This window comes from Electrona antarctica (genome assembly GCF_951216825.1).
Source record: "Electrona antarctica genome assembly, chromosome: 12".
NCBI classification, from domain to species: domain Eukaryota; kingdom Metazoa; phylum Chordata; class Actinopteri; order Myctophiformes; family Myctophidae; genus Electrona; species Electrona antarctica.
This window is the reverse complement of record NC_136793.1, coordinates 22,401,385-22,428,887: the sequence shown is the minus strand read 5'-3', so window position 1 is coordinate 22,428,887 and position 27,503 is coordinate 22,401,385. Positions and strand designations below refer to the sequence as shown.

General features: G+C 43.6%; 1 protein-coding gene across 5 annotated transcripts in view; it reads left to right on the top strand.

The window, feature by feature from the left end:
- Positions 1-27,503, top strand: part of gpat2 (glycerol-3-phosphate acyltransferase 2, mitochondrial) — a 164,759-nt gene that overhangs the window by 116,002 nt on the left and 21,254 nt on the right. For all 5 annotated transcript variants that reach the window (XM_079515533.1, XM_079515535.1, XM_079515534.1 and 2 more), the window contains 8 exons: positions 12,215-12,309; positions 18,589-18,699; positions 19,379-19,452; positions 21,235-21,345; positions 22,233-22,346; positions 23,652-23,751; positions 26,776-26,909; positions 27,052-27,151. In XM_079515533.1, coding sequence (XP_079371659.1) covers positions 12,247-12,309; positions 18,589-18,699; positions 19,379-19,452; positions 21,235-21,345; positions 22,233-22,346; positions 23,652-23,751; positions 26,776-26,909; positions 27,052-27,151 — 807 coding nt within the window. In that variant the 5' untranslated portion in view covers positions 12,215-12,246. The remainder of the gene's footprint in view (positions 1-12,214; positions 12,310-18,588; positions 18,700-19,378; positions 19,453-21,234; positions 21,346-22,232; positions 22,347-23,651; positions 23,752-26,775; positions 26,910-27,051; positions 27,152-27,503) is intronic.

Genomic DNA, 27,503 nt, shown 5'->3' with positions numbered 1-27,503 from the left:
AAAATGAATTCAAATAAATTGAACAGTGTCGTGTACCCATAGCCTCAAAGGAAAAGCCGCTGTTTCTCCACTAGTGATGAAATAAGCATAAACCTCCATGGTCGCACTGGTCATTCAGCTGTACACAAACACCCAACAGAGAAAAATAATTAGAAAAGAGACACCCATGTGCGCACACTTAAATATGCACCCTTTGTCAAGCCCACAGGCCAACCTAATGACCCTCACATGTCTGCCCCTCTATCTCTATCTATCCCTCTATCTCTCTCTCACACACGCACACACGCACACATGCACACGTATACACGCACACATACACACACACATACACACACATACAACCCCAGAGCCCTTAGCTGTGATTGTATTAGGTTCATCTGCTTTTATACACTTGATCATAAGACTTCAATAACTTACAGACCATGTGCCAGTAGGGCATAACCATTCTCTCTCACACACACACGCACACATGCACGCGCACGCACGCACGCACGCACGCACGCACGCACGCACGCACGCACGCACGCACGCACGCACACACACACACAGTAGTATATGTTTAAAAGAGATGCAGTGAGGGATCTGTGATAGGGATCTTTGGCATTCAGTCTGTCTTGCCCAGCTCCTCTACCTATACACCAAACAAAACTAGATATCTCTTTCCAATAGACCTTCCATTGTGGTGGTGAGGGGTCCCTCACGGGTCTGCAAATAGACCCTTCCTTTTGTCTCTCTGCACCAAACCTCTTTGCTGAAAATAGCCGGTCTACAAGCTTACAAGGTGCCTCGTTGTGAGCTTGTACTCTGGCTGGGCTCTGGGTAGGCTACAGTACATTAGGACTTTCACAGGATATTCCTAAAGCTGCTCTTGTGTTTTTATTGCTGTATGGGCGTTGGGTTTTTGTTGTCTTGTTGAAATGTGAAACCAAAACTTCTCGGGATGAGGTGATGCTCAGTATCTGGTTTCCAATGCCATTGGGAGCTGTAGTGGCCAGTTAGTACAATCTTCATTTCATCAGATCAAATGATTTGTTTTCTTATTCAGCCGGTGCCTTTTAGCAAACTAACAGCAGGCTGTCATGCGCCTTTTAGTGAGCAGTGGCTTTCATCTGGCCAGTCCTGTAAAGCTGGGCTCAAATTACAAATCATGTAGAATAATAATATGTTTATTTTAAACATGCATTGCACACACTACAGGAGTTTTTAAAGTGGCTGTAAATCATTATGCAATACTTCAGTTGTTCTCATGTTTGTCTTATATCATAATTTTATAACATACCAGACAAATTTGAATGTTTAAAAATAAATAAAAATCTTTTCAAAAAATTGCTGGGATCAATTATTTTGAAATCTGATATTATCACACACTACAGGATAATGTTATAAGCATCTTGTATGAGATTCACATCTGTCTCCTTGTAGCGCCATGCCGCTACACTCGGACAATAGTGATCATCCAGATGAATATCAAATATGTTGACGGCCCTGAACGGCCTGTGAGCAGGACGGCCCTGAGCGGCCTGTGAGCAAATCATGAGGTTTAAGATTGGATCTTTGAACCACTCGCACCAGAGGATAATCTTTCCTGATAATCTCTCCCGATCTAAACTGGGGTAGGGAACGTGGAAGATCAGCCCCATAGGCCATAGCATGATGCATGATGCGGTGTGATAAGTCTGTGAGACCTTATATAGACAGGTGTGTTCTTTTCCCATTTTATGTCCATATACATTTTGTAAGGCAGACTTCAATCAAGTTTTAGAAGCATGTCAAGGACCACTGATAAAAGTAGCATGCACCAGAGCTCAATTACGAGTGTCATAACAAAGAGTCTGACTACTTTAAATTATATATTTTTGTCTCTGCCAGGCCGAAGACGTGGCCGAGACTATGTTTTGCACCCTGTCTGTCCGTCCGTCCGTCTAATCTCCAGCACCGTTGGCCCGATCGACGTGAAACTGTGCACATAGGCTCCCTGCATGCCAGAGCAGAACCTCTGCCCCAAATGTCTATTCTAGTGCCAACAGGAGGCCTATTTTTGCAAAACACATTTCAGTTTTGATATTTCTCCTAATGATTTTGTCCAAAAATCACTCAAATCGTTACACTGTACACATTGTCTCTATAGTCATGTGATCAAGACGGATCTGTCAGATTTTTCTAATTCCATTGAAGTTTGCAGGAGTGTCTCGTTTTATACAAAATGCTCTTCCCAAAATCATGTCGGAACCCCCTGGGGGGCAACATTGCTGGCCCAGGGGCACTTTTTCTAGTTATTTGTATGTGTGTGTGTGTGTGTGTGTGTGTGCATGCATGCGACAGAGAGAGAGACAGAAGGATAGAGAGAGAACATAGTGCCTGTGATCGGTCATGTGCTGATGTTATACTGTATATCCAGCACTACAGTTGGGTGCCACCGATATTGTCCCTTATCATTTGACCCATTAGGCCTGACCTCAAAATTTTAAAAAATCCTTCAAAAATAGCAGACCTATGAGCTTGTAGATCTGCTATTTTTCAATAGCTAAATTATAACATAATGTTTAAAACACCAAAAGGGGTTCCCGCCCAAAATGGGTTAACTGTCCTTTTGCGCAGATCACGCAAACCTCAGCAAAAAGAAAAGGACAATATCGATGGCCTCCAACTGTATGTGGACTGCCGGATGAAGTGTTGTCACTCCGGTTTGTTTGACCAAAGAAATCACAAGATCTCCCATTATATCCTCAGTTTTAACTTTAATCACATCATAAATGTGGTTAGCCTATCAATCTCTCCCCCATCGCTAATCTAAACATCCCGAAAAAGAGCTCAACTAACACCTTGCGTATTGTGAACTACCAAGTTTGACTCCCAATGTGCAGCATCGCACACCAACCAATTTGTACCACTAGAGCGGTGCCCATTGGAGCGGTGCCCGTTGGGCACTGGCCTACTTGGAACGATGCAAGTTGGAAATGCATGCCCCACCCAGATATTATATCTGTGTCCCTTTTATGCCCATATATGGAGTTCTTTGTCAGGCATACTCAAATATGGAGTGTCAGTCTATGCAGAAGTCAGAATGATGCCGGCCAGCTCCATACAGTATATGGACGCTGGGCAGGGGCCCTGTCCAAAGCCCAGACAGGCCTTTTTGGGGCGGTTCTGGACAACCGTGGGTCCGACCGACTCGACACCAGGCACTGCACTCTCTGTGGTGGGGTGGAACGTGTGTGTCAAGTCGGTGGGGCGAACGGTTCTCAAGTTACGTGGACTACAACAGTACACACACACAGACAGAGACTGCATTTATAGTTACAGTAGATAGTCCAAAGATAACACAAGGACAATCTGGGTGATGGTAAAATGTGCTGCTGTTCTGCTGTCCGTCCGTCCGTCGTCCGTCCCCCCACACACACACCAAGTGCAGCATCTATAGTGTCGGAGTATAACACAGTATTGTTGTCCATCCTCTCTCATTCTCTTATACTGTCTCTGTACTCAGTTCTGTATCTATTGTTAGAATAAAAAACGGTAGAAATTACCTCAAGATATAGTTATTCTCAGCTAGGTCAGCATGCAGGGGCCTACACTGGAAAGCACTGAGTTTTCATTTAACTTGAGAGCATAAAAATTGACCCTGAACAGTTCATTTTTACACTCTTAAATGGTTTCCCTGTATGCAGACTGTGCACAATACTTGTCAGTCTGTCACGCCTCAAATTGGATCAAATCACATCCACTTCCTCTCATTAATTTATTTGTGGGCATGCCGCCCATCTCCTGACGCTGTAGGGGTGGATGGAGCTGTGTGTACGAAGTCAAAGATGAATGCTCCCCTTTGTTTACATCAGTACAATTTGTTTAATGTGACCTTTTAATACACTATGTTTTTATGAGCCAATGGACCAGCACTGCTCAAACAAACTCACAGTGTTCCATGTCAATGGCACACGGGACAGACCCTTGCGTTTGCACCAACATGCACGCACGCAGCAACCAGGCACATTTACATGCAGTACAGTTTGTTTACCCAATCAACTCCCAAGCATTGCGTAAGGGCTACAAACGCTTGAAGAATATTTTTGGACCGATTTATGAATCAATTAGCAAATAGGGCAGTTACATAAGACACCATGCATTGCATTTGTCCATGACATTTTCTGAGGTCTCTGAATATGAATATGTGTGTGTGTGTGTGTGTGTGTGTGTGTGTGTGTGTGTGTGTGTGTGTGTGTGTGTGTGTGTGTGTGTGTGTGTGTGTGTGTGTGTGTGTGTGTGTGTGTGTGTGTGTGTGTGTGTGTGTGTGCGTGCGCGCACTGTACAATTTTAATGTTTGCTCGATTGCAGCATGCACATTTTGTTTAGTTAGTGTTGCTTGGAACCATATGTTAGAATTGCCTAAGTGTGAAATTAGGTATCAGTAAAACCCTGACTTATACAGTCGCACAATGTGTTGAGGGCTTGTAGATTGGCTATTTTCTGTGCGTGACAAGGTACGGAACGCTCATAAATGAAGCATAACTATTTGGATTGGAGCTCTCTAGCCAGTATAGCTGAATAGAAAGCACCGGAGCAGAGCAGATCTTGTAGCCAATGGTAGTTAATAAAACATCATGGCTGTCGGGAGACAGGTGGAGAAAGGCAAAAAGAAAGGAGAACTCTGAAGGAGGAAAAAGAAATAACATAGCAGGAGGGAGACAGACGGAGAATGGAGTGTGTGGATTTGATTTGGTCCCTATAGTGTGTACCAAAATCTCCTGGAGGGGGCGTCAACATATGTGTCACGTGGTAGCGGCCGCCATGCTTGTTGGCTTGTCTGGTTTGTTTACATTGAGCGACTATCCAGTGTGCTTGTATACGTTCTTTTTTTAAACTGACCTCACAATGGTGCAGACTTGCTCAGTAAATAAGTGCCACAGCAGGTCACGCCGAGGGAATGAGCCAGAAAACGGAATTAGATGTTCAGCTTTCCAGCATGGAGACGAGTTTACAAAAAGACGTAGAATGGCTTGGATCTCGGCTGTACGGCGCACGGGCGCAGAGACATAACGTTCAACAAAGTATCAGCCGTGTTTGTTCACATTTTCCTTGTCCTTGTAATGTATTTGGGCCCGACGTTCTTTCTATCCATCCTGGTGTTGGTTCACTATGTTGTCGCCAAGAACGAGCTCAATATTTACAAAAACATACCACCGTCACTCTATTCTGAGTGATGTGGGCTAGAATTTAATGCACACGAGAGGGCCGTCCCTAGCTTTTCAGACGCCGCCCTCCTCTTGGTGACGTACACGTTTTCACACGCTATTGCAACCCGTGTTCTGTGAAGGCGGCCAAGATGAGAAGAGTGAAAATCCCTTTATTTATCTGACAGGATCAGATGACTGACTGATCAGTGTCATTATCCCCAGATTGTATCAGTCCAATAGCATCTGACTTGTCTCCTTCCGAAGCTCCAATCTGCTCTTTTTCTGTCTCACTGTGTGTGTGTGTGTGTGTGTGTGTGTGTGTGTGTGTGTGTGTGTGTGTGTGTGTGTGTGTGTGTGTGTGTGTGTGTGTGTGTGTGTGTGTGTGTGTGTGTGTGTGTGTGTGTGTGTGTGTGTGTGTGTGTGTGTGTGTGTGTGTGTGTGTGTGTGTGTGTGTGTGTGTGTGTGTGTGTGTGTGTGTGTGTGTGTGTGTGTTACTAAACCTGTGAGGGCCAAATCTCCCCACGAGTGTAGAAGAATTATGAGGACAACTTTCCCGGTTAAAAAAAGACGGTTTAGGGTTTAGGAGTTATGCTACAATATGTATACTTACAGTAGTTGAATGTGGGTTGCGTGTGAGTGTCTCCCCAAAGATAGCTGATATCTTCAAGCTCACATCATGTGGCTTTAGGGTCAGGGTTAAAATGACACAAAAAAGAAAATTGTTGATGTCCTCCCAATTATAGTATTACAAATGTGTGTTTGTGTGTCCTGCACTCACGTGTGTTCAGGGACTGTGGGAGTGGCATTGTGAGTGGATGCGTTGGCGCTTCGGGGGCTGCACTGGCATGGGTCTTTGTTATGTTTATCTTGTCCGCTTTAATGATACCTAATTAGAGAACATCAAACATCAGGGTAAAAAGTCACCTCTCTCTCTCACTCTCCATTTTTGCTCATAATTGTCTATTTCTGTCCTCTTTTTGCCCTCTTGTCTTTGTTTGGCGCTGGTGCAATTTACTCTCAATCTTTTGCACAATAAAGCTGTCGGGAGCATGAAAACGCACGCGCGCGCACACACACACACACACACACACACACACACACACACACACACACACACACACACACACACACACACACTAGAGCTAAAAGGTATATTTTTGTCTATCAAATGCAGCATTCTAATTCCCACTTTTGTAGCAAGCAATTGGCTACATTGTCTGCCTGGATTATGTTAGGATTATGTGCCTCCTGGCTCCAGCAGACCAGCACAGCAGGTGAATGCAATTCAATTCAACGAGGGCATTTGTGACTGTGTTGCTCAAACAACTTCCATCTAGCTGCTGAAAACATCGGTAATGCTTCTCTCTTCCTTTGAATGATAGTATTTGTTGTCTCCACCAGGCCGAAGGCATGGGGAGAGAGTATGTTTTGCACTCCGTCGGTGTGTGTGTGTGTGTCCGTCCTTCCGTCCGTCCGTTACCAGCTAATCTCCAGCCAAACTTTGTACACACACTCCCTGGATGCCAACGATGAACCTCTGCCCCACATTTTCCAGAACGGCCTGTTATAGCGCCACCATGAGGCAGCTTTTCACATTTATTACCTAAAACTGCACCGATCTGCGTGAAACGTTGCATGCACACTCCCTAGAGGCCAAGGACGAACCTTTGACCTGCATTTTCCGCATCTGCCTTTTATAGCGCCACCAGGAGGCCGACTTTTGTAAAACACATTTTTTTATATTACTCTTCCAGATTCTGTCCAAAAATCTCACAAATCGTTACACAGTATCTCTATGGTCATGTGCTCAAGTAGGATCTGTCCGATATTTCATATTCCATCCTAATTGGCTATAATTGGCTTTCACAGTTTGCAAGATTTCCCCGTTTTGAACAAAAGCCTCAAATCATGAACGCAGCATGCAATTTACGTGAAATCTTTCACACATTTTCTTACTAGGCTGAGGAATATATCCCACCCTTTTCACATTGGCCTATTATAGCGCCACCAGGAGGCCACAACCTGACCTGCCCTGGTGGAGACCTGTGCCCCGAGGGGCACTTTTTCTAGTTTAAATTAAATTCAAATTAAATTTGTTTAAATTGTTTGCAGTTATTATTTGCTATTGCCTGCTGGATATTAATCCTCATAATTTTGGGATTTTGCTGTGTTTTCTCCAGTTAGTTTCATTTAACTAGCAGGTAAACCGCAGCTCTCTTGCTCTCTCTCTCTCTCTCTCTCTCTCTCTCTCTCTCTCTCTCTCTCTCTCTCTTTCTCTCTCTGACTTGAGCACTAATGACCAATCACAACACTTGTTTCATTCGCGTAGAATATAAACTGATTTGTAAAGCATCAACGTAATTTCCTTGAACAGTACTTCCGCCAAAATCCTGCAACGTCTGCCCAAAAACAAAATGATACCGTCTACAGCCTAGGTCTTGCCCTTCGTTGTACAGGCCTGGCTCCTCCTTTGTCTGACCAGAAGTGCAGAATACTTCTGTGCGTCACGTTGTTGTTGCCGCTGAACAGCGCACTTCTCAGCTTTGGTACAACTCATACATTACAGCCTCTCGAGTTGCACGGCTGTGGCTCAGGCTGTGGCTCAGGAGGTAGAGCAGGTTGTCCAATGATCCATGGGTCGGCGGTTCGAATCCCGGCTCCTCCTGTCTACATGTCGAAGTGTCCTTGGGCAAGACACTGAACCCCAAATTGCTCCCGATGTGCTGGTTGGTACCTTGCATGGTTTCCGCCGCCATCGGTGTATGAATGTGTGTGTGAATGGGTGAATGTAATGCACAATCTATGTAAAGCGCCTTGGATAAAGGCGCTATATAAATGCACCATTTACCATTTATTTACCACCGAGGCTGATTTTAAACCCTCCTTGCAGCAGACTATGTTCTATTAAGTGGATTAGACTAGAAGGCGCAGCTATGTCATTCTCGAGACAAACTGGACTGCTACTCGCTTCCAGATTTGGGAACCCTGATCTGAAGAGAAGCTGTTGTTGGACACGTGGAATTATTTGCCCCACATTGTGTAACAGTCTTATAATTAATGTGTACATGTGTTATCCTAGAGAGGAGCGACATCCTACAATGGGTGACCTGGCATTCAGAGAATAATACAATTAAAGCAAAGTGTTTCTTTTAAGGTCAAGACTATTTGGGGATGCAGTTTAGTCACTTTTCCCTTGTTAGACTTTGAAAAAGCACATTGTTCACACTTTGCCAATGCTGGAAGAGGGGAAATGGAGTCCAGCTGAGAAATGGCCAAAAATAGACAATAGGGAGAAAAGGAAAGGTTAGCAAAACAAAGAGAAGGCTGGATGAAGAGGATGATCCCATGCAGTGTTTTTATAAGTAATCCAGAGGGATTCAGTTTGGAATGAAAACTGTAAATCTCACATAACGAGTTTAAATGTGTTCCTATAATGCAGGACCAGAAATTAAGTGGATTAAATCAGTCTAAAAACAATAGGAATATTTCATATCTAAGCCATCAGTGAGTTAGTGTTTTATGTCTATTTCTGGAATTAGCTTCAGGGAATATTGACAGATTCATATATTTTTTATATTTTCTTTCTTTAAGAATAATGTTCTAAAAGGTTGAAACTGACGTTGTGCCACCGGCAAGAAGTGAGCAGAGAGGAGACACTGCTGATGTCCTTTTTATTTGTGTAAATCAATATCAATCCACTGGCTCCATGACACACTGATTCTTTTATAATTTTGTTACGTGAGCTTGCATTCTATGCACGTGTGTGCATCTGTGAAAGAAATAGGCCTAGAGGTACAATTGATGCCTCTAGCTGAATGTGCACGCCCACACCTTTGTGTGAGTGCCTGGTTGTGTGTCTGAGTGTGCATGTACAGTATGCATACTTTGCATAGATGTGTTTTTTACACTGCCAGCCCATTCGCTTGAAAACAGCCTTGGCTTACATGTTGAGGGTGAGGGTGTGATAGGTGAGCCTGTCACATTGCTGTCCCTGTGGCATTATCTCTCTGCCTGCTCAGCACAATCCTTCCTCCCAACTAGCTTGTCTGACAAAGCTCATTAGCATGTCAAAGATGAGCTGCCTATGCCAACGCCAAGTGCACAGCACCGGATTTTCCTCTTTTTATGCCACATTCCTTGTTATTGTGATGTACAGATTAAGGCAGAAAATGGCCCTTTTAACAAAATTCTCTGCCTCCGCTATGCATTCATCATCAATGGAGAATAGTTTCAGGTATGTTTACACCAGATAGCAAAATGAAATGAATGGGCTCTATTGTACTAAGAGCCCCCCCCTTCAATACACAAGTGGCCCCATGTTAACAATTAAAAACACTTGTATGCCGAACAGACATGGTGGTAGGCTTGTATACGTGAGTTGGTAGAGCACATGTAAATAGTTAATTTGGTCCCGTCGATTGCCGTCTATATCGCCGTGACGACTGGTCGGAAGAACCCGTTGATGGAGATCCAAGCATGTTTGGTCGGTTGCTGACTTTCAATTCCTATTATATACCAATCAACTCCAAAGCAAAGCTAGCACAAAAATGCTATCTGTGTTTTGTTTTGTTTTGGTGCGAGATGCAGAGGCTCCAGTATTGCCAGATTCTGTGAGTGAAACAAGCGACCAGGTCTATGAAAACAAGTTCTGTTCCACTCTGTTGGAGTTGGAAAGCGTCTGAGCTAGATTTTTTTTATCCCTTCTAAAGTCTCCACATAAGCATCATAACATGACAACCACTGAAACAGATACAAAGTTGATTTTAAATCAATCAGTTGGACAATAAACCAAAGGGTTTTGGCTTGATTTATTCGTTGCCTTCTAAGTCCTGAAGTTTTCAAAAAAAATTCAAATAAAACAACTCAAAATGATTTCCCGTCTTAAAAGGTAAAAACCCAAAAGGTGTTCCCGTCCTTATGCATGTGTGTGTGCATGCTTGCTCCTGAAAAATCTGGGAGGGTGGCGTCACCTGGGCAACTTTAAGATGTTGTCTCCCCAACCCACTGGCACTGCAACAACATTCACTCCCCTGACCTGCCAGGGATTTTTCATCCTTCCTAATCACCACCCCACTTAGGACCGAGATAGCACTTTAGCAAACCCTTGCATATTAATTAAAGTTGAATTCATAAATGTACTGCTAGGGAGAGACGTTAAGGATCAGTGAAGCCCTATAGCTTGGGGCCTAGATTTGAATTATACAATTTACATTCTAGGTTAATGTGCACATAATGTGTGTGTGTGTGTGTGTGTGTGTGGGGGGGGGGGGCACATCTATGTAGCTTGTTAACAAATTGGGAAGTATGTGTGAGCGGTAGCTAATTATTAGCATGTACAATCTGTAACCATTTCCCTGTGGCCTTGTATTCCCACAAGGGACAGATTACATGTTCACTTCCCATTAGAGGCTCTGCTATAATATGCAGATGCCCTGCACACACACACACTCCCTCTTTCCTCCTCTTCCTCCTTGCACTCCTGCTCCTGACAGCCAGGAGAGGCAGGACTACATGTCTAATCGATATCCAAGGTTTCCCATGGGAAAACGGCTATGAATCTGGGAACCTGAGCCCGTTGAATTAGCGCATCTCCCCATGTCAGGGTGCGGGGAGGGAGAGTGGGGGGTGCTGTCTTGGTTTTAATTAGTCAAATTAATGGGGCAGAGAGACGGAGGGACGTCATCGTAAACAACACATTCCCTTTGAACACAGTTCCACTTACACACATAAACTGTGGCTAGAACAGTGTGAATACAGTACAGCCCTGTGTAAAGTAACGAAGTACATTCACTCAAGTACTGTACTTAAGTACAGTAAGTAACCCCCCCACCCCCCATGCAAGTGTGATGTGCGCGCGTGCACGTGCGTGTTGCGGACCACTCGTTGAAAACCATCTATGTAGATGAATGCAAAGAGTGTGTGATGGTGTGTATGTGTTAGTATTAGTAGGATCAGAGAATGACAGAGAAATAATCTTGAAAATAAAAGTGATTACAGTAGGCCTAATGGACAGCCAGGTATTAATTAATGTTAATGTTAATGTTCCCTGCCTGTTTAGCGGACGAAAATCTTAAAACGATCATAACTCCCGATCTAAATCATCCCATCTAATTCTGAAAAAAGATCCTGTGTTTGACGGCCTTCCGCGGTCCAGTCGCTAGTCACGATAGATTTATTCTTGTCTCCCGTTGTTGTCGATCGACTCTAGAGTGGTGTGGCTATTGTTAGCTGCTACACAGACATGCACAGCAACTGCCGGTGCGCCGGTAAAAGTGGTCTGTGTGCTATAAATGATGGGCACATGGATTAAATAGTTCCGGGCTACTAAGGTGTTAATCACCCCAATCATCCCTATTCTGGGCACGTCATAATAGGTGAAAATAGGCAAAAAAATTCTGTGAAAATAGCAGATCTACTTGTAGAAAGTAGAACTTGTTACTGCAAAACACTCAATTATCCCTGTTGACCCCAATGCTTTATTATTATTCCATTGAAGTAACTTACAGCACCTTGCATGCATACGCAAGCACTACACTTTGAAACTCTACTTTCTAAACAATTTTCAAACAAGTTTCTAAAAAGGAGACAGGGTGAAGTCGAAACTGAAACTTATGTTCCTTAATGAGAAAAGTATGAAGGAAATGGCAAGAGTCATGAATTTGAGGGAAGATTGCAGGGGGGAAGGAGGGGTAGATGGATGGTTGTAATTGTAGCTATGGGCAATGAGTGATAGATGGGTGAGTGCTGAGCAGTGGCAACGCTGGAGGACTACATTATTTTATGTAATGCAGAAATGGTGTGTGATGTGTGTGTGTGTGTGTGTGTGTACGTGTAAGTGTGTTATGTATTTGCTGAAATTGATGCAATAAAAGATAAAGTACACTCACCAAATGTTTGCCTGCTGAAAAACAATGTTACCCTGCAGCTCAATATGTATGATGCACCTGCGCACGCATACACATGCAAACACACACATATAACTGCTACTGTATGCAACAACACTCTAAAGTCTAAACTGTACCTCCTTTTATTTATGCTGGTAGGTGTGTGAGGAAGGCTGTGGAGGTGGCCCAACATGGAACAAGGAGATTTCAACACAGTGATGGTCTCCCCATCAACTCAACAGAAGAAACCTGTAGTAAGACCTTTACAGAACGTTACAGCCTACACTAAGCCTGTCTGGTTATAATAGAAACCTGTAGTAAGACCTTTACAGAACGTTACAGCCTACACTAAGCCTGTCTGGTATACACGTACAGGATGGTCATGTTAAAAGTAACTCTGAAGTTACAAAAAAACGTGTGGGCAACGTGGGTGCCAGTATATTTTCAAATACAACATTTTAATGAAAACATGAGCAACTAGAAAAAGTGCCCTTCCGGGCACAGGTCTCCACCAGGAGGATAGGAGTGTGTGTGATGTTTGGCAAAATGTTTAGGAGGATGTTTTTTTTTATTTGTTTTTGCAACAATTTTCTTCATTTTGTTGAGGAAATGCAGAGCCAGATCACTCATAGCATCTCTGAGGATAGAATTCTGGATGAGCAGGACATGTGCAGCATTTTGTACAAAACTGGCCACTCCTGAAAACTTTGGAAGGCAATCTTAGCCAATCAGTGTACAATCTGAGAAATCCAACAGACTCGTCTTGATCACATGACTACAGAGATCATGTGTACCGATTGCCATTTCTTCATACGCCTTTGATGGCAATTGGATGATTTGAGGCATTTTGTTCCAAAAATGTGTTTTGCAAAAATCAACCTTTTAATGGCGCTATAACAGGCCAATGTGAAAAGGGTGGGATATATTCCTCAGCCTAGTAAGAAAATGTGTGAAAGATTTCACGTAAATTGCATGCTGCGTTCATGATTTGAGGCTTTTGTTCAAAACGGGGCAATCTTGAAAACTGTGAAAGCCAATTATAGCCAATTAGGATGGAATATGAAATATCGGACATATCCGACTTGAGCACATGACCATAGAGATACTGTGTAACGATTTGTGAGATTTTTGGACAGAATCTGGAGGAGTAATATAAAAAAATGTGTTTTACAAAAGTCGGCCTCCTGGTGGCGCTATAAAAGGCAGATGCGGAAAATGCAGGTCAAAGGTTTGTCCTTGGCCTCTAGGGAGTGTGCATGCAACGTTTCACGCAGATCGGTGCAGTTTTAGGTAAAACATTTGAAAAGCCGCCTCATGGTGGCGCTATAACAGGCCGTTCTGGAAAATGTGGGGCAGAAGTTCATCGTTGGCATCCAGGGAGTGTGTGTGCAAAGTTTGGCATCGACCGGGTTAACGGTGCCGGAGATTAGCTGGTAACGGACGGACGGAAGGACGGACGGACACACGGACGGAGTGCAAAACATACTCTCTCCCCATGCCTTCGGCCTGGTGGAGACAACAATTGAGACAAAGTATGGGAAAAAACATCTAAATAAGTTGTATCAGAAAAAAATATCTATAGCACCAGTTTAACCACTTTCAACCTCATATATTCTGGGTATGTCATTATCGCTGGGGTATAGATAGATTAGAATCTACAGTAGCAGCTACCATTGTGGCTAGTTGAGACTAGCCACTCAATTTGGCACCTGCCCACAGTCGTTTGGCACCTGCCCACAGTCGATTGGCACCTGCCCACAGTCGATTTGGCACCTGCCCACAGTGCCAAAACTACTAGTAATTGGTGTACTGACCATGGCATTACTGTGCTTAACTGACCAGCCAACTGGCCTGACCTGAACCCCACAGAGAATCTTTGTTGTATTGTCAAGAGGAAGGTGTGAGACACTAGATTCAACAATACAAATGAGTTTAAAGCTGCTGAGTTAACACAAATTTACATGAACATAATGTATTCAGTCTAATATTCCGAAATTATTCTGTTCCAACTAACACTAAATAAAGTGATCCGCCCGCACCAAAAGCAATTTATCAGCTCTAAAGAAAATGTCAGAAAGACACAATGGTCAATCATAAAATTATACACATTAATGAAGCGAATGACCACTATTGTCTCAGAGGAAGTGAGACAATACAGAGGAGCCACCCCCCCAGAATTTGGGATAATCAATAAGACGTGTATAGTCTATGTTTTGTGTGGACATAGTGTACGACCCAATTAAACAACTATACCAGAGGCATTGGAGTCCAAGTCAGGCAGTGCATCGCATCTCTGATAGATGGCTCACATATTCCCTTTCTGACCCTGGGCTAGAATGAACATATGCAAGTAATCAATTATGCACCTGAAAGTTTGCATAATGCGCATCTGGAAAGTTCTGATTATTATTATTATCATTATACTATACTATTATTATACTATTGCCCCGGGGTCAGACGGGTACAAAGATTGTCATTATCATCATTCCGATTATTATTTAGATTCCATGGACTGTCATGCTGTGTTTATAGAGATGAGAATAATTTGCACCCAAGAATTTGCACCCAAAATGCTGTCAAAGTTAAAACTTTGGAGAAAAAAAATGGACAGAAAGCAAAACCTTTGCTAAAGAAAAACAAAGAGCAGGCCTGGAAGAGCAAGGAGATGGGTTGCAGAGGCGTATATCTTTTCTACGTCCGAGCATAGACATGGTAACGCCCCGCCTGCCTCTGATGGCCTACCGACACCACATTTAATCTATCGTTGATCAAAGGTTATGGTAATGTATCTCACCAGGTAACAATTCAGATTCAGCTACTCTGTTTTGTTTGCAATTTATCACAATTGCTCAAGCGTGGGGGAAAGAAAACATTACAGACGTCTGGAAGATTCATGAGGCCAATTCACACCTGAGCACCGTAATCGATGCCATTCTCAAGTACAGCACTTTATCTCAAAGACAGTCACGTACACCTGTACTGTACTGTACATACTTGCGAGTGTGTGGGAAAACACACACATACAAACTAGGGCCGGGACTTTAACGCGTTAATTGAGATTAATTAACTACAGAAAAATTAACGCGTTAAAAAAATTAACGCATTTAATCGCACCTTTTTTTCCACCGCGGAACGTTTCTCACTGTGTTTCTAGTAGTACTGAATTGGCTGCGGCACGCGAGCTGCAGCAGCAGCAGCAGCTGTTGTTCACTCTACACTACAGGCTACAGCTCCGTCAGAAAGCCCAAAATCCAAACCCAAATGAATCTAATGAAGAAGCCGCTTATATCGCTTTTGCTCCATGGATGGGACATTTAGATGTAAAAGCTATCGGATGGACGCGTGGATAGCGGCATGGCTGTGTGCAATGTCAGAGGGAAAGGATCCATTTATGACCAACGTTAGCTTATATGCTAGGCTTGCTAGCTGCTTCAGTTTAACATGTCTCACAGACCACCGGAGACGCGCGGTGATTTCACCACAGCACGAAGCCTTGAAGCTGTCCTCGATGCGAAACATACTGAAGTAGCAAGCGACAAGCGTGGGTCAGCCCCAACCTCATGTGAAATGTTTCCCCCATAATAAAGTTGTTTTTATTTGTTCTCATGCCCCGCCATGTAAAGCACATTTGAGTATTCATATACACACTGAAGACACTATATAGGCACTTGCTGCTCTTGTTTATCTGTTGGGATAAAAAAAGTTGTATTGCTTAAAGGGGAATACCATTTCAACATTTTTCTATGGAGTTGTGTGCACTGGAAATAATAAAGTCCCCCCATTATGTGTTGCCTATAGAACTGGAGGTCTGAAAAAAACAGTAACATGAAGTACATTTTTGTCACTGAGATGTACTTCATAATGTTACTGATCTTTTTCAGACCTCCAGTTCTAGGCAACACAGAATGGGGGGGACTTTCTTATTATATCCACACAACAACTCTAAGGTATATTAATGACAGTAAAATGTTGAAAATGAGTGGAATCCCGTAGTCACTATTCACTGGGATACCAAAAAACATTTGAAAAAAAAACGTTTCTCACTGTTCTCGGGTTGAATATTGATATGCGATTAAAATGCGATTAATCGAGATTAATTAACTACAAAGCCTCTGATTAATTAGATTAATTTTTTTAATCGAGTCCCAGCTCTAATACAAACACACACGCAAATAATTCCACCTGATGTCATTACTGTCAGTGAGCAGTGGTTGGCTCTTGGGTGTGGTTTGTTGTAAATGACCAGGCCAGGTATACTGTATTTCATTGATTGATTGATTGATTACTTTATTAGACAGAAATGTAAACAGCAACAGAGTACAGTCAAACACCTGGTCTAAAAGGATCCATTCGGGTCCTACTGTACAGTGTATGTATTCAATTAATTTCATTCAACATGACATTTATAAGTGAACACATACATAACACAAACTAACATGACACCAAACAATGATCCAACAGGGACTGACTGGGGAACAAGACTAATATACACATGAGAGCTGATTACACATGAGAAACACCTGGGGAAGACAAGACAACATAGAACAACATAAAACTAGAACATGAACAACACACAATCTGACTGACACATGAAAAATAACACTTATATGCACATGCCTAATTCTAGGCACAGGGGAGGATTACTGGGGTTATGATGGTATCCATGTGTGATGTAGAGTATGTACTTGATGAATTAGCTACAGGTTACTTAATGACCTCTACACCTCTTGAGGTCGACCCTGTCGCCGCCCAGTCCCCCTTGTGTGGTTGCTAACCTCACTCGGTTGCTGGATCTTTTTTACTAAAATATGCCTTGATAATTATGTCTGAGTTGTTACTAGAGGAAGGTACTATGACCTGTACTATACAACTTTATTATTCTCCTTTAATGTCTCCTAATAAAGAACCATTGTCTATGAGACCCTCTCGCTTCTGAACAGTATTATTTCTACAGCACGTCTATTTAGTTTAGAGACCAGGCATGACACTTTCCTTGAGTAATTAGTGACTCCTATGAGTCAAGCTGGAGAATGGATAACTCCAAACAATATAGTGGTAGTCTGCTCTCTCGTAGCTTATCACCAGGAGGTTGCTCGGGATAAGCGCTAAACCAGCGGGCGACTCTCGTTGTGAAACCAAGTTTCTTCCGGTTAAGGGTGAGAGTACTCACTTTTTGCTGGCCGCGCCCTGACTGACAGTGCCCGCGCACTGAGAGTCCTGAGAGGTGCAAGACTAGGTATATAGAAAATGGCAATCATTTAATACCTTACCAAGTCTAGTTCAGTCCCAACAGCAGTGGTAGGTGCTCAGAGAAGTTCAGTCTCAGACCATGAAGCGGTAGATCGGCTCTCAAAAACCTCAGAGGAAAAAGCCCTCTAAGTGTGTAGGATGTATCAGGATCAAAAACAAAGTCAGGTAAAATCAAAGTTTTATTAAGAAGTAAGATACAAATGTAGAACTCTAAGACCAAAAGATAGTCAGAGAGCAAAGTAAAAATCAAAAGAGAAGTTTACAAGTTGAGTTCTCGCAGTGAAAGCAGTTAGCTGTTCAAAAAAGACTGACTCTTGGAGGCTCAAGCTCCTCTTTATATACCATCAGCTTTGCTTGAAACAATATCATATTACCACATACGTCTTCCCTCGCCCCATAATAACACACAACCTTGGGGTACCTTATTTGGCAATTTTCCTTTTGGAAGATCAACAACAAGCCTTTTATGGCTATAGCTTCCTGCCCCCACCAGCGGGCGGCTGGTGAGTGAGGATGCTCCTCGGTACGGACTGGTACCAAGGTCAGTTTGGGTGTCATTCTAAGTTCAGAGGGAGTCTGTACAAGGTTCATGCATGCAAGTATAATATAGCAAGAACATTGAGTATATACCTGGGAAGAATGGTTTAAATTCAGGAATCTGATTATTCATGACAAGAAACATGCTTATCTGTAAACAGGAATCACACCAATTTTATTCTATAATTAAAACAGGAGAGTGATACTATTCAAACAGTAGTTCCAGCGCCCAGCTTGTTGTTCACTTCGTTCTGGGACGTTGAAACCGCATGTGTCCTTTTTTTAGAAATGTCAGTTCCTATTCTTTCCCTTCTTCACATGTCTTCTCTCCTTTCGTCCCGTGCCAGCCACAGGCGCAGGAACAGCAGAGAATACCACAGGGGCAGGGGTGGGAGCCCTAATGGTTACGGTCGATGGCTGGCTCCACTGCAGGCTTCCATCTGACATCTGGATGATTGATGGGGGCTGGGGCGGGGGGACTGTGGTCACCACTGGTCCTGGGGTCACTGGGGTCGCAGGCGGCGGCATCAGTTGGCAGACATTTGTCTGTGCAGGCCTCTCCACGCTTGCAGAGCGCTGGTGTCCCCTCTCTCTGTGGGCGCGCTTCGTGTCCCTCCCAAAATAGTAGGGTTCGGCAGGGCGAGGAGCCATATGCTTAGGGTCCCGGGAATATCCCGGGCCCTTAACAGTACTGTAAGTATTTCCTGTGACACATAATATATATATGTTGTGTTTCCCATCCTCAGTTGTCATGGGGACTGAAGATCAAGAGGAAGCTGAAGGTGGTGGTTCCCTTCCTGGCCAAGTTCAGGCCCCCAGTGGGCCAGTGCTGCCCCCAGTGTACCCCACTCAGTCTGGTGAGAGTCTGGGCATCATAGGGGCTGTGTCCACCAATGTGTTGTTGTTGGTTTTCTTCCTGAGTACAGCGTATGTACATATGTTTTGGTTTTCAATGGAAACACCAGCAGGGTCGCTAATATTTCAACGATGGGCATCAAGTGTTTTTAGGAACGCGCCTTGATATTTCAGCTGGGGGGAACAAAACGCTTTGGTAGACACCTTGGAGACAGTTATAGTGGCGGTTCCACAAGGGAAATTGCAGTGGGGTAGGTAGTAATAAAGTGGTAATGACAGGTGATAGCATCCAAGGGACCTATTTGTTTCTGTACAGTCTGGTATCTCTATGACTCTCCGTCCTGATAGGCCTAATTGGGTGGGGAGGCAATGTATGAGTGGAGTCCACATTATTATGTTACATGGAAGTGCAGATTCAGAGATAAACACCCTCATAGGGTGGGCTGACCTGTCACACTAAAGCACATTTGCAGATCCAGAGATGCCTTAATAATAGACGGCCCCATTAAGACTGTCCCTACAGGAGCCTCTAATGTTATAATAGCATCTTTCATGTGATTAATGTGATTCTGTGTGACAGTGTGTAATCTGAGCTGGTGTCATAGGCCACGTCTGATGGAGAATGTCTGCCTCTGTGTCTGTCTCTGTCTGTCTATCTGTCACACTCACGTCATGGCTCAGGACAAGAAGTCCGGACACATCCCTGCTTCCCTTGGTTTCCAGAACCTTCTTGGCATCAACGAGACCCACACAAGGTATGTTGATGGTGTTATGAGGAAGGTAGTGCACGCACAATCGCACATCCATGGCCCAGGTGTGAGATAAGCAGAAGAATCACAAAAGAGAATAGAGTCTGCACACTGCTGATGCTGAAAAAGGACTGCTGTATTTTTATTGCATCGTCACGTATCGATCAATTCAGATCTTCATCCTATATGTCCTGATGAAGATCTGAATTAATTGAAATGTTGACTATGCAATTAAAATACAGTTGTTAGCCTGTACAATACAATACAATACAATACAATACAATACAATACAATACAATACAATACAATACAGTCCCGCAGTTAACTATGGAATCGTGCGCTTTTTGTCCGTCAGTGTATCACTCAAAATCCCCATAAATGGGGAAAGCCCCCATATATTGTGCCCAGGTCTTGTGGCATCACTATGACATCATCAAGGATGATAGTAAATCAGGGATCATAGTAAATGTGACCTGCTGTCACAATTAAGCCCATATATGGAGATCCCTGATGTCATCAATATTAGTATATATATAGTATATATATGTCAGAACCTGTTCTGACATTCCATATGTTGATCCTTCCCCATCCATCCTTCCTATTCATTGACTGATACCTGTCCAATTCAACTCTAGACGGGCCTGCCCCAAAGTTATTTATGCAGCCGTGTCCAGCAGCCGGCGAAAGATAAAGTTCTCAACAGGCCCGAAAATTAAGGCCCGGCCCTACCTGGACCCTCATCAAACCCTGTACACTTAAGACACTGGCCCCGCTGCCACCCTTAGATCTCCATATATGAAGCTGACCTGTTCTGACATTCCATCTGTTCATCTGACCTCATCAAACCCTGTACACTCAAGACACACTCCATATATGGCCAGTGCACACCCTCAGGCGTCTTACTGGTATGAGTTGAGATTCTTTAATTCATTCTTTTTCATTTCAAAGTTCCCAGTTTGATATACATTAGACCACAGAGCCCCATTTGATAAAAACATTTTTCTCTCTGGGACTGTAAACTCCTCTGTGTTAATTTAACTAATTTAACTACTTTAACATGGACCCGCATTGTTTCCATTTGTACACAAATTAACCCATTCAGGACGGGTACCCCTTTTGGTGTTTAACTCATATCTTTGCTTCTGGGAGGGTCCCTAGCTGGAACATTTTTCAGATAAAGCAAAGTTACTATATTTACCCAGGGTATCTGGGCTAAGCTCAAGAACTTGTTTCCAGCCAGGCCCTGCTCATAGAACATTTCATGGTAGTGGTTCAATGCCTTGCTCAAGGGCACTTCAGCGGTGGTAATTTTAACGTGTCGGACCGCTGATGGGGGTTGGCGGCCAAATACAGATAATTCTGGGGGTCCTTGACATGAAAAAGGTTGAGCATCACTAGAAACATAGGTTTTTCAGGAAACGTTTAGGATTTAGAAGCCCTTTTTTTTTTAGAATCGGCCTCAGTTCTAAATAGGTTAACACTAAATTCTACAGTCCCAGAGATACAACGCTCAGAGTTACGTAAGTGGCCATTTGGATCCTAGCTACAGTATGCATAATTTAGCTGCGTACCTCCTGGAAACCTCTCAAGGAGTCCTAGGGGTTCCCAGACCCCATGTTGAGAATCAGTGCTTTATTACTGAAAGTACTGTGTTGACTGTTGAGACACAGGCCTCAGTTGGAGCCTACTACCTCATTTTCAATTCTAAATATAGATTGGTTCATTTTCATAAAGGGTATGAATGCAACAAAAACACATTTTCTAACTACAGTCTGTTGTTTATGGAAGGTACCGTGGCTGGCTGGTGCGGAGGGTGTGCTGTATGCTGTTCGTGAATGGATGTAAGGTCTACCCGAGTCCAGTCACTAACAGACTGGAGAGAATCTGCAAAAACAACAGGTGTGTGTGTGTGCGTGTGCGTGCGTGCTTGCGTGCGTGCTACACTTCTATTCCCCTTTCTTTCTTTGTGCTCTGAATCTTACCTTCTCTCTCTTTCCTAATTGAATGTTCCCTGGCTCTGCACTTTCTATTCTCCATGGCCTATTCTCTCATTCCCCCGAAACATGTTGTATGGGTGTGAAAGTTCAGTGCAAATCTCATCTTTGTGTGTGTGTGTGTGTGTGCGTGCGTGCGTGCGTGCGTGCGTGCGTGCGTGCGTGCGTGCGTGCGTGCGTGCGTGCGTGCGTGCGTGCGTGCGTGCGGTGCGTGCGTGCGTGCGTGCGTGCGTGCGTGCGTGCGTGCGTGCGTGCGTGCGTGCGTGCGTGCGCATTTTGCCAAATGCATGATCTCCTGGCGCAGATTAAAAAGGACACTATTTCTAAGCTTGTCTCTTTAACCAAGACTTGCTGCAGTCCCCTGCACATTTGTCCTTCCGGTTATCCTTTATCCTATACGCTCTCCTGAGATAAGGGTCTCTGAACGAATTTATCAAGTGCTGACACCGGCCAAGAACACACACACCACTCCATCTCTGACCCCACGCACCCGGACACCAGTTGTAGGAGTGGGAAGAAAAATAAATAAATAAAAGTAACTGAATACAGGTCCTGACAAGAAATGGATAAGGATAGGAAACGAATAAGCATTGTGCTTCAGCCTATGCCTTTTTTCAGTCATTGAATTTGTATTGTGTGTGATTTTGTGTTTTGATTTGTAAACAATGACTGAAAATAAACCATTCATTCATTTGAAGCAATTGTGTTCCAAATGGGCCACTGCAAATTGTGCTTAAGAGTGCGCCTGTGCCGTGTGCCATGTTAAATCCCATGTGTGTCCGTGTGTTTCAGGGTGCGGGAGGCTCTCGCTGCGTTGCCAGAGGTGGAAGACGAACCAGAACGACAGAGCTGCCTCTCACCCTATCTGCCCCTCATTAACACCTGCATCTCCCCACGCCTCTTGCGGTGTGTGTGTGTGTGTGTGTGTGTGTGTGTGTGTGTGTGTGTGTGTGTGTGTGTGTGTGTGTGTGTGTGTGTGTGTGTGTGTGTGTGTGTGTGTGTGTGTGTGTGTGTGTGTGTGTGTGTGTGTGTGTGTGTGTGTGTGTGTGTGTGTGTGTGTGTGTGTGTGTGTGACCACATTGATCTATTCCTGTCTATTGAGATTCAAGTCTTTTCTCTGTTCCATTTTTTTTTTTAGGTCATTGTAGGCAACAAAGTCTTATGCACACCTGTATGCTCTGAGGCGGGTGCGTAGGCAGGGCTCAACGTATTCAGAAAAGTGCACAAAGACCCGCACACCGTCTGCACTTGCAATACGAACTTTATTGGCAACGTGTCGGTCAAAGACCTTCTTCAGGCATTTGTGAAGTCATTGGAATCCATCCTTGAAAGTCTCCCCTGCACTTGTCTTTTTCACCGCTCCTTTCTTCGCTTACTCACGCTTTCTCTGTCTCTCTCCCACCCCTTTCATTGCTTCTGTTTACATTGCTCTCTGCACCTCCCTCACTCACACTTTTTCTTTACCACTCTCCATCTTGTTCTTTCCAGTAGCATCAGTTACTTTCTTATATCCATCTCCTCCGTCCATCACACATTGCCACTACTTTCCTTCCACTGTTCAATTTGCTTTCTGTTTACCATCTGCATTACCTCTCTCCATTACACCAGTGCTAGCTCCCAACCAAGGACAGTCTAAGAAGGATGAGACGCGAAGACCGTACGGGCGACGCCATGTTGCTTTGGAAGGAAAGAAACATGCGCAGTTGAGACCAAGGAAGCTGAACGCGGAAGTGTTGGCTGCATATAGCCCATTGCGCATGTTTCTTTCCTTCCAAAGCAACATGGCGTCGCCCGTACGGTCTTCGCGTCTCATCCTTCTTAGACTGTCCTTGCTCCCAACCCGGAAGTAAACAGGAAGTCTAATCCTAGCTCATTATACAGAGCTCTCCATTACCCCCGAGTGTACTTTTATATTCTCAAAGGTGAAAATTAATTCTCATTCCTGAAGAAGATCCTAAGGGATCGAAACGTTGATTCAAATAAACCAGTGGAGCTGAGTTTTCATACCAGTGTTGCGGACTCTATTTTTTTCTACTTTTATATTCTCCCCTCCTGCTCTCTTCCACCCCTCCTTTCTCTCTCTCTCTCTCTCTCTCTCTCTCTCTCTCTCTCTCTCTCTCTCTCTCTCTCTCTCTCTCTCTCTCTCTCTAGTCATCCATCTCTCCCATCCTATCCATTCATACCTTCCTCTCTCTTTTTTTCCCTGTCCAGATTTGTGGGCTGGGTGATGTTGAAGCTTCTCGGCTCAGTGTTCTGCAGTGTTCAGGTTAATCTCAACCACCTGGCAGCTTTGCACAAAGAGACACAAAAGGTATACAGACTCAACACGCGCACATCCCAAAGTAAAAAAAAAAGTAGATGCACATAAATATGGCAGGGCCCACAAAGCCTTGTAGTTTTCCATTCAAATATGTCACTATCTATGCTAAATACTGGAAGCGAGGCAAACCTATCGCTCCCTCCTAAATACACAGAATTGCACAAGTAATTGTTCAGTTGTGCATTGTTGATGTTTCCGTTCCATACTCGTTAGAAATGAGGAAGTTTAAGCACAAACTTTGCTTTCGGCTTCAACTTTTCCAACCAATAAACATCCACAGCCTTTGACTAAGAGAGGTTAAATAGGTATAATTGTAACATTTCAGTGTATTTTTGTGAGGAGTGGCCTATAGTTGACTCTAATTACATGCTTGGCTAAATGTGCACACAGTTTTACTTGGAGGCATTTTCTCCACTTAGAGGTATAATTTAGGCATGAATGACTGCAGTAGTTTATTTGCATCTTCTAATTTCTGATTTCCATGGAGTTTGCTGTGCACCTTCAGATGCGCCCCCATTTTGTTGTGGTATTAATGTATAATAGGCTGCTGTAGGCTACTACTGTATATTGATCACATCATGAACGCCACAAATGCATGCCTCGGCAACTCCAAATGTCCCTGATTCATTTGATAGGCTATTATTTATTGACAACATCATCACATGAACGCATCTGTAGCCTAGATACTAATACTTTCCATTTGACGAGGCAAATATATCTGTGTCGAGAACATCCATTTCCTCAGGCATTCCGACATACCACAATGATATTAAGCGATTACATGCCGCCACTAGAGGCGGTATCGTGTGGCCAATGCCAGTGAAATGCGCGAAAAACCAAAGAAGAAAATGACCCCCTTGGCCCACCAGAAAGTGATGCAATCCTGCTCTGTAGTCAGGGGCTCACAACACAACATGGACAGATCGCGAGAGGATTCGGATGTAGACTGTCTAATATGCGAGTAAAAAAAAAAAGAAAAAATATATCTATTTATTATTTTTAATTACTGGATTAAATGACATTAATCAAAAACGAGATTTCTCATTTTGGCACACGGGGTAAATGGGCTAAAAACGAGACTTTGCGTTCTTTGCATGCTTTGTGTTCATCAAAAAGACGGATTTCCCCTCACAAACTTGGACACTCATGCATGAAGGAAACATGACATGAGTTCAAGTCCGTTGCTCTCCCCAGGTTGGCGGAGGGTGTGTAGAGCCCAGGATCACATTCGATAATTGACACAGGGGTGAAAAATGGGTTACAAAATCCTGTGATAAAGATTATACAAAAATTAAATAAATAAAAATAAGCGTTTACATGGCGCCAGCGTCACAGTACAGGCACAAATTAAATCCGAAATGTGGATGGCAGAAAATCCACCAAGGACGGCGATCTGTGGAAAACAGTTAGAAACCGCAATCCATGCATTCATTTCTACCAGGATAGACTATTGTAATTCACTATACATTGGCATCGAACATTCTGCAATTAGGCGACTGCAACTGGTCCAGAACGCTGCTGCTCGCCTATTAACTGGTACCAAAAAGAGAGAACATATAACCCCCGTGCTGGCCTCCCTTCACTGGCTCCCGGTTTCATTTAGAATCGATTTTAAAGTCCTGTTATTTACTTTTAAATGTTTAAATGGGCTGGCCCCCGAGTATCTCTCCGAGCTCGTGAAACCCTACAACCCGGCTAGAGCTCTGCGCTCCGCCGATCAGGTACTGCTAGAGGGCCGAATAACAAAGAAGAGCACTAGGGGCGCACGCTCTTTCGCGGCTGCGGCTCCTAGGCTCTGGAAGAGCTTGCCTCTTTATATTCGATCTGCCCCATCCATTAATGTTTTTAAATCTCACCTTAAGACTCATCTTTTCTCCCTTGCTTTCACTCCCTCTTGAGTCCATTTTAGGTTTTGTTTTATCTTAGCTCTTTTTTGTTTTGCTTATTTTTACCTTTCATGCTTATATTTTGTCAACATTTCTGATTGTGTTTTCTCGTTTACATTCTGTGTTCTCTTGCCTGTCTATGTTTTTTTTCCACTGATCTGTACAGCACTTTGGTCAACCTTGGTTGTTTTAAAACGTGCTTTATAAATAAAGTTTGATTTGATTTGATTTAGAAAATGACGGTTTGAAAATCCTCTCTTCCACTGCTTTGCACTGTGAATATATTTGCAATCCCATAGTTGGAACGGTGGGGCGTTGCTTTGGGAACCGGACCAATGTTAAAGGCTTCCGTAGGCATCAACCATTATATAGACGGAGTCTACGTTGGGGTACGTATATATACGGACTTGGGACTTGGGATATGATGCCACCTAGCGTCGATGTCCGTATATATACGTACCTGGGACAAATACAGTTAAAATTAGAAATTTAGGGATCATCTTTGTCGTGAAAGAAACTGCATGATTCTCAACCCATTAAATATTGCACAATAAAATCTAACACTTCTGCAGCATACATATCCAGTTTTATTAGAAATATTATCACTTACAAAAGCAAATCATTATCATTTATAAAAGCCATTATTGGTTGAAATGTAAATTTAAATTGTTTGGTGCAAGCCAGAAACATGCAACCTGTCTTCCAAAAGAAAGTTTACAATGTGAAAGGTCAAACACATAATAAGAGAACCCTCTCGCTTGGGGGGAAAAAACTCCACTCTAGATCTATTCTTGGTGTGGACCTGGTTATACACTCTAACATTCAGTGATGCATACTGTGTAGATCTTTAATTTAGCCTTCCTCACCGCTTTCAGTCCTCCTGCTGTGGCATCTCTGTTTAACATATAAATGTACTTTTCAGCGTTCCATTTGGCTGTTATTAAGTTAGATGTGCTTTGTGGGCCATGATGATCGATATTGATCAAACGTTAAACCACAGCAATATGTTTTGTGCGTGTGAGCTTCCACTCTCGTCTTGCTCTCGTCTTGCTCGTCTACGCAGTCTGACAGCATTCGCCATGATAAGTGGCTGTGAATAAAATTATCTAAAACTCTGTCTGTTTCCCAGGGCTCTCTGCTGGTGTATGTGTATGTGCATCAGAGCATTATGGACTGCGTTCTGATCTCTCTGGTTCTCTTCTGCCACAATCTGAGAGTCCCCTACACACTCTGTCCCCTGCAGATTAAGTGCTCCTGGCTACGGTACAGTATGCACTTGCATGCACACATCCAGTACAAGCATGTTACACACAAGCTGTTATGCAAGTTGCATGGAGGTAACACCTCCATGCTGGAAAGCCAGCCATTGCATGTTGTCAGCTAATGTTCACGGTTCCTCCCACAGGTTGATCCTGCAGAAGCTTGGAGTGATCCTCCTCCCACCTGGCATGCTCACCGAGCAGGATGCCCAGATGGACAGCCTGTACTCTCCAGTCATGACGACCGTAAGTGACGTGTGCACAACCTCACGTGTGCGTGTGTGTATTGCATATAAACCATTTTACGGCTCTCGTGAGCATACCGTTTTCACCCTCATTAGGGCTAGCTCAGTCAGAATGAGAGCCACCTGCATCTCCCCTCCTCGTTCGCCTGCCTCATCCAATGTCGCTGTGGACACTAGGGCTGTGAATCTTTGGGTGTCCCACGATTCGATTCCGATTCTTGGGGTCACGATTCGATTCAAAATCCAAAAACGTTTTTTTTTAATTCAAAAGCATTTTTTTTCCAGATTCAAAACTATTTTCTATTCAAAATGATTCTCGATTCAATACATAGGATTTCATCACAATCTACTCC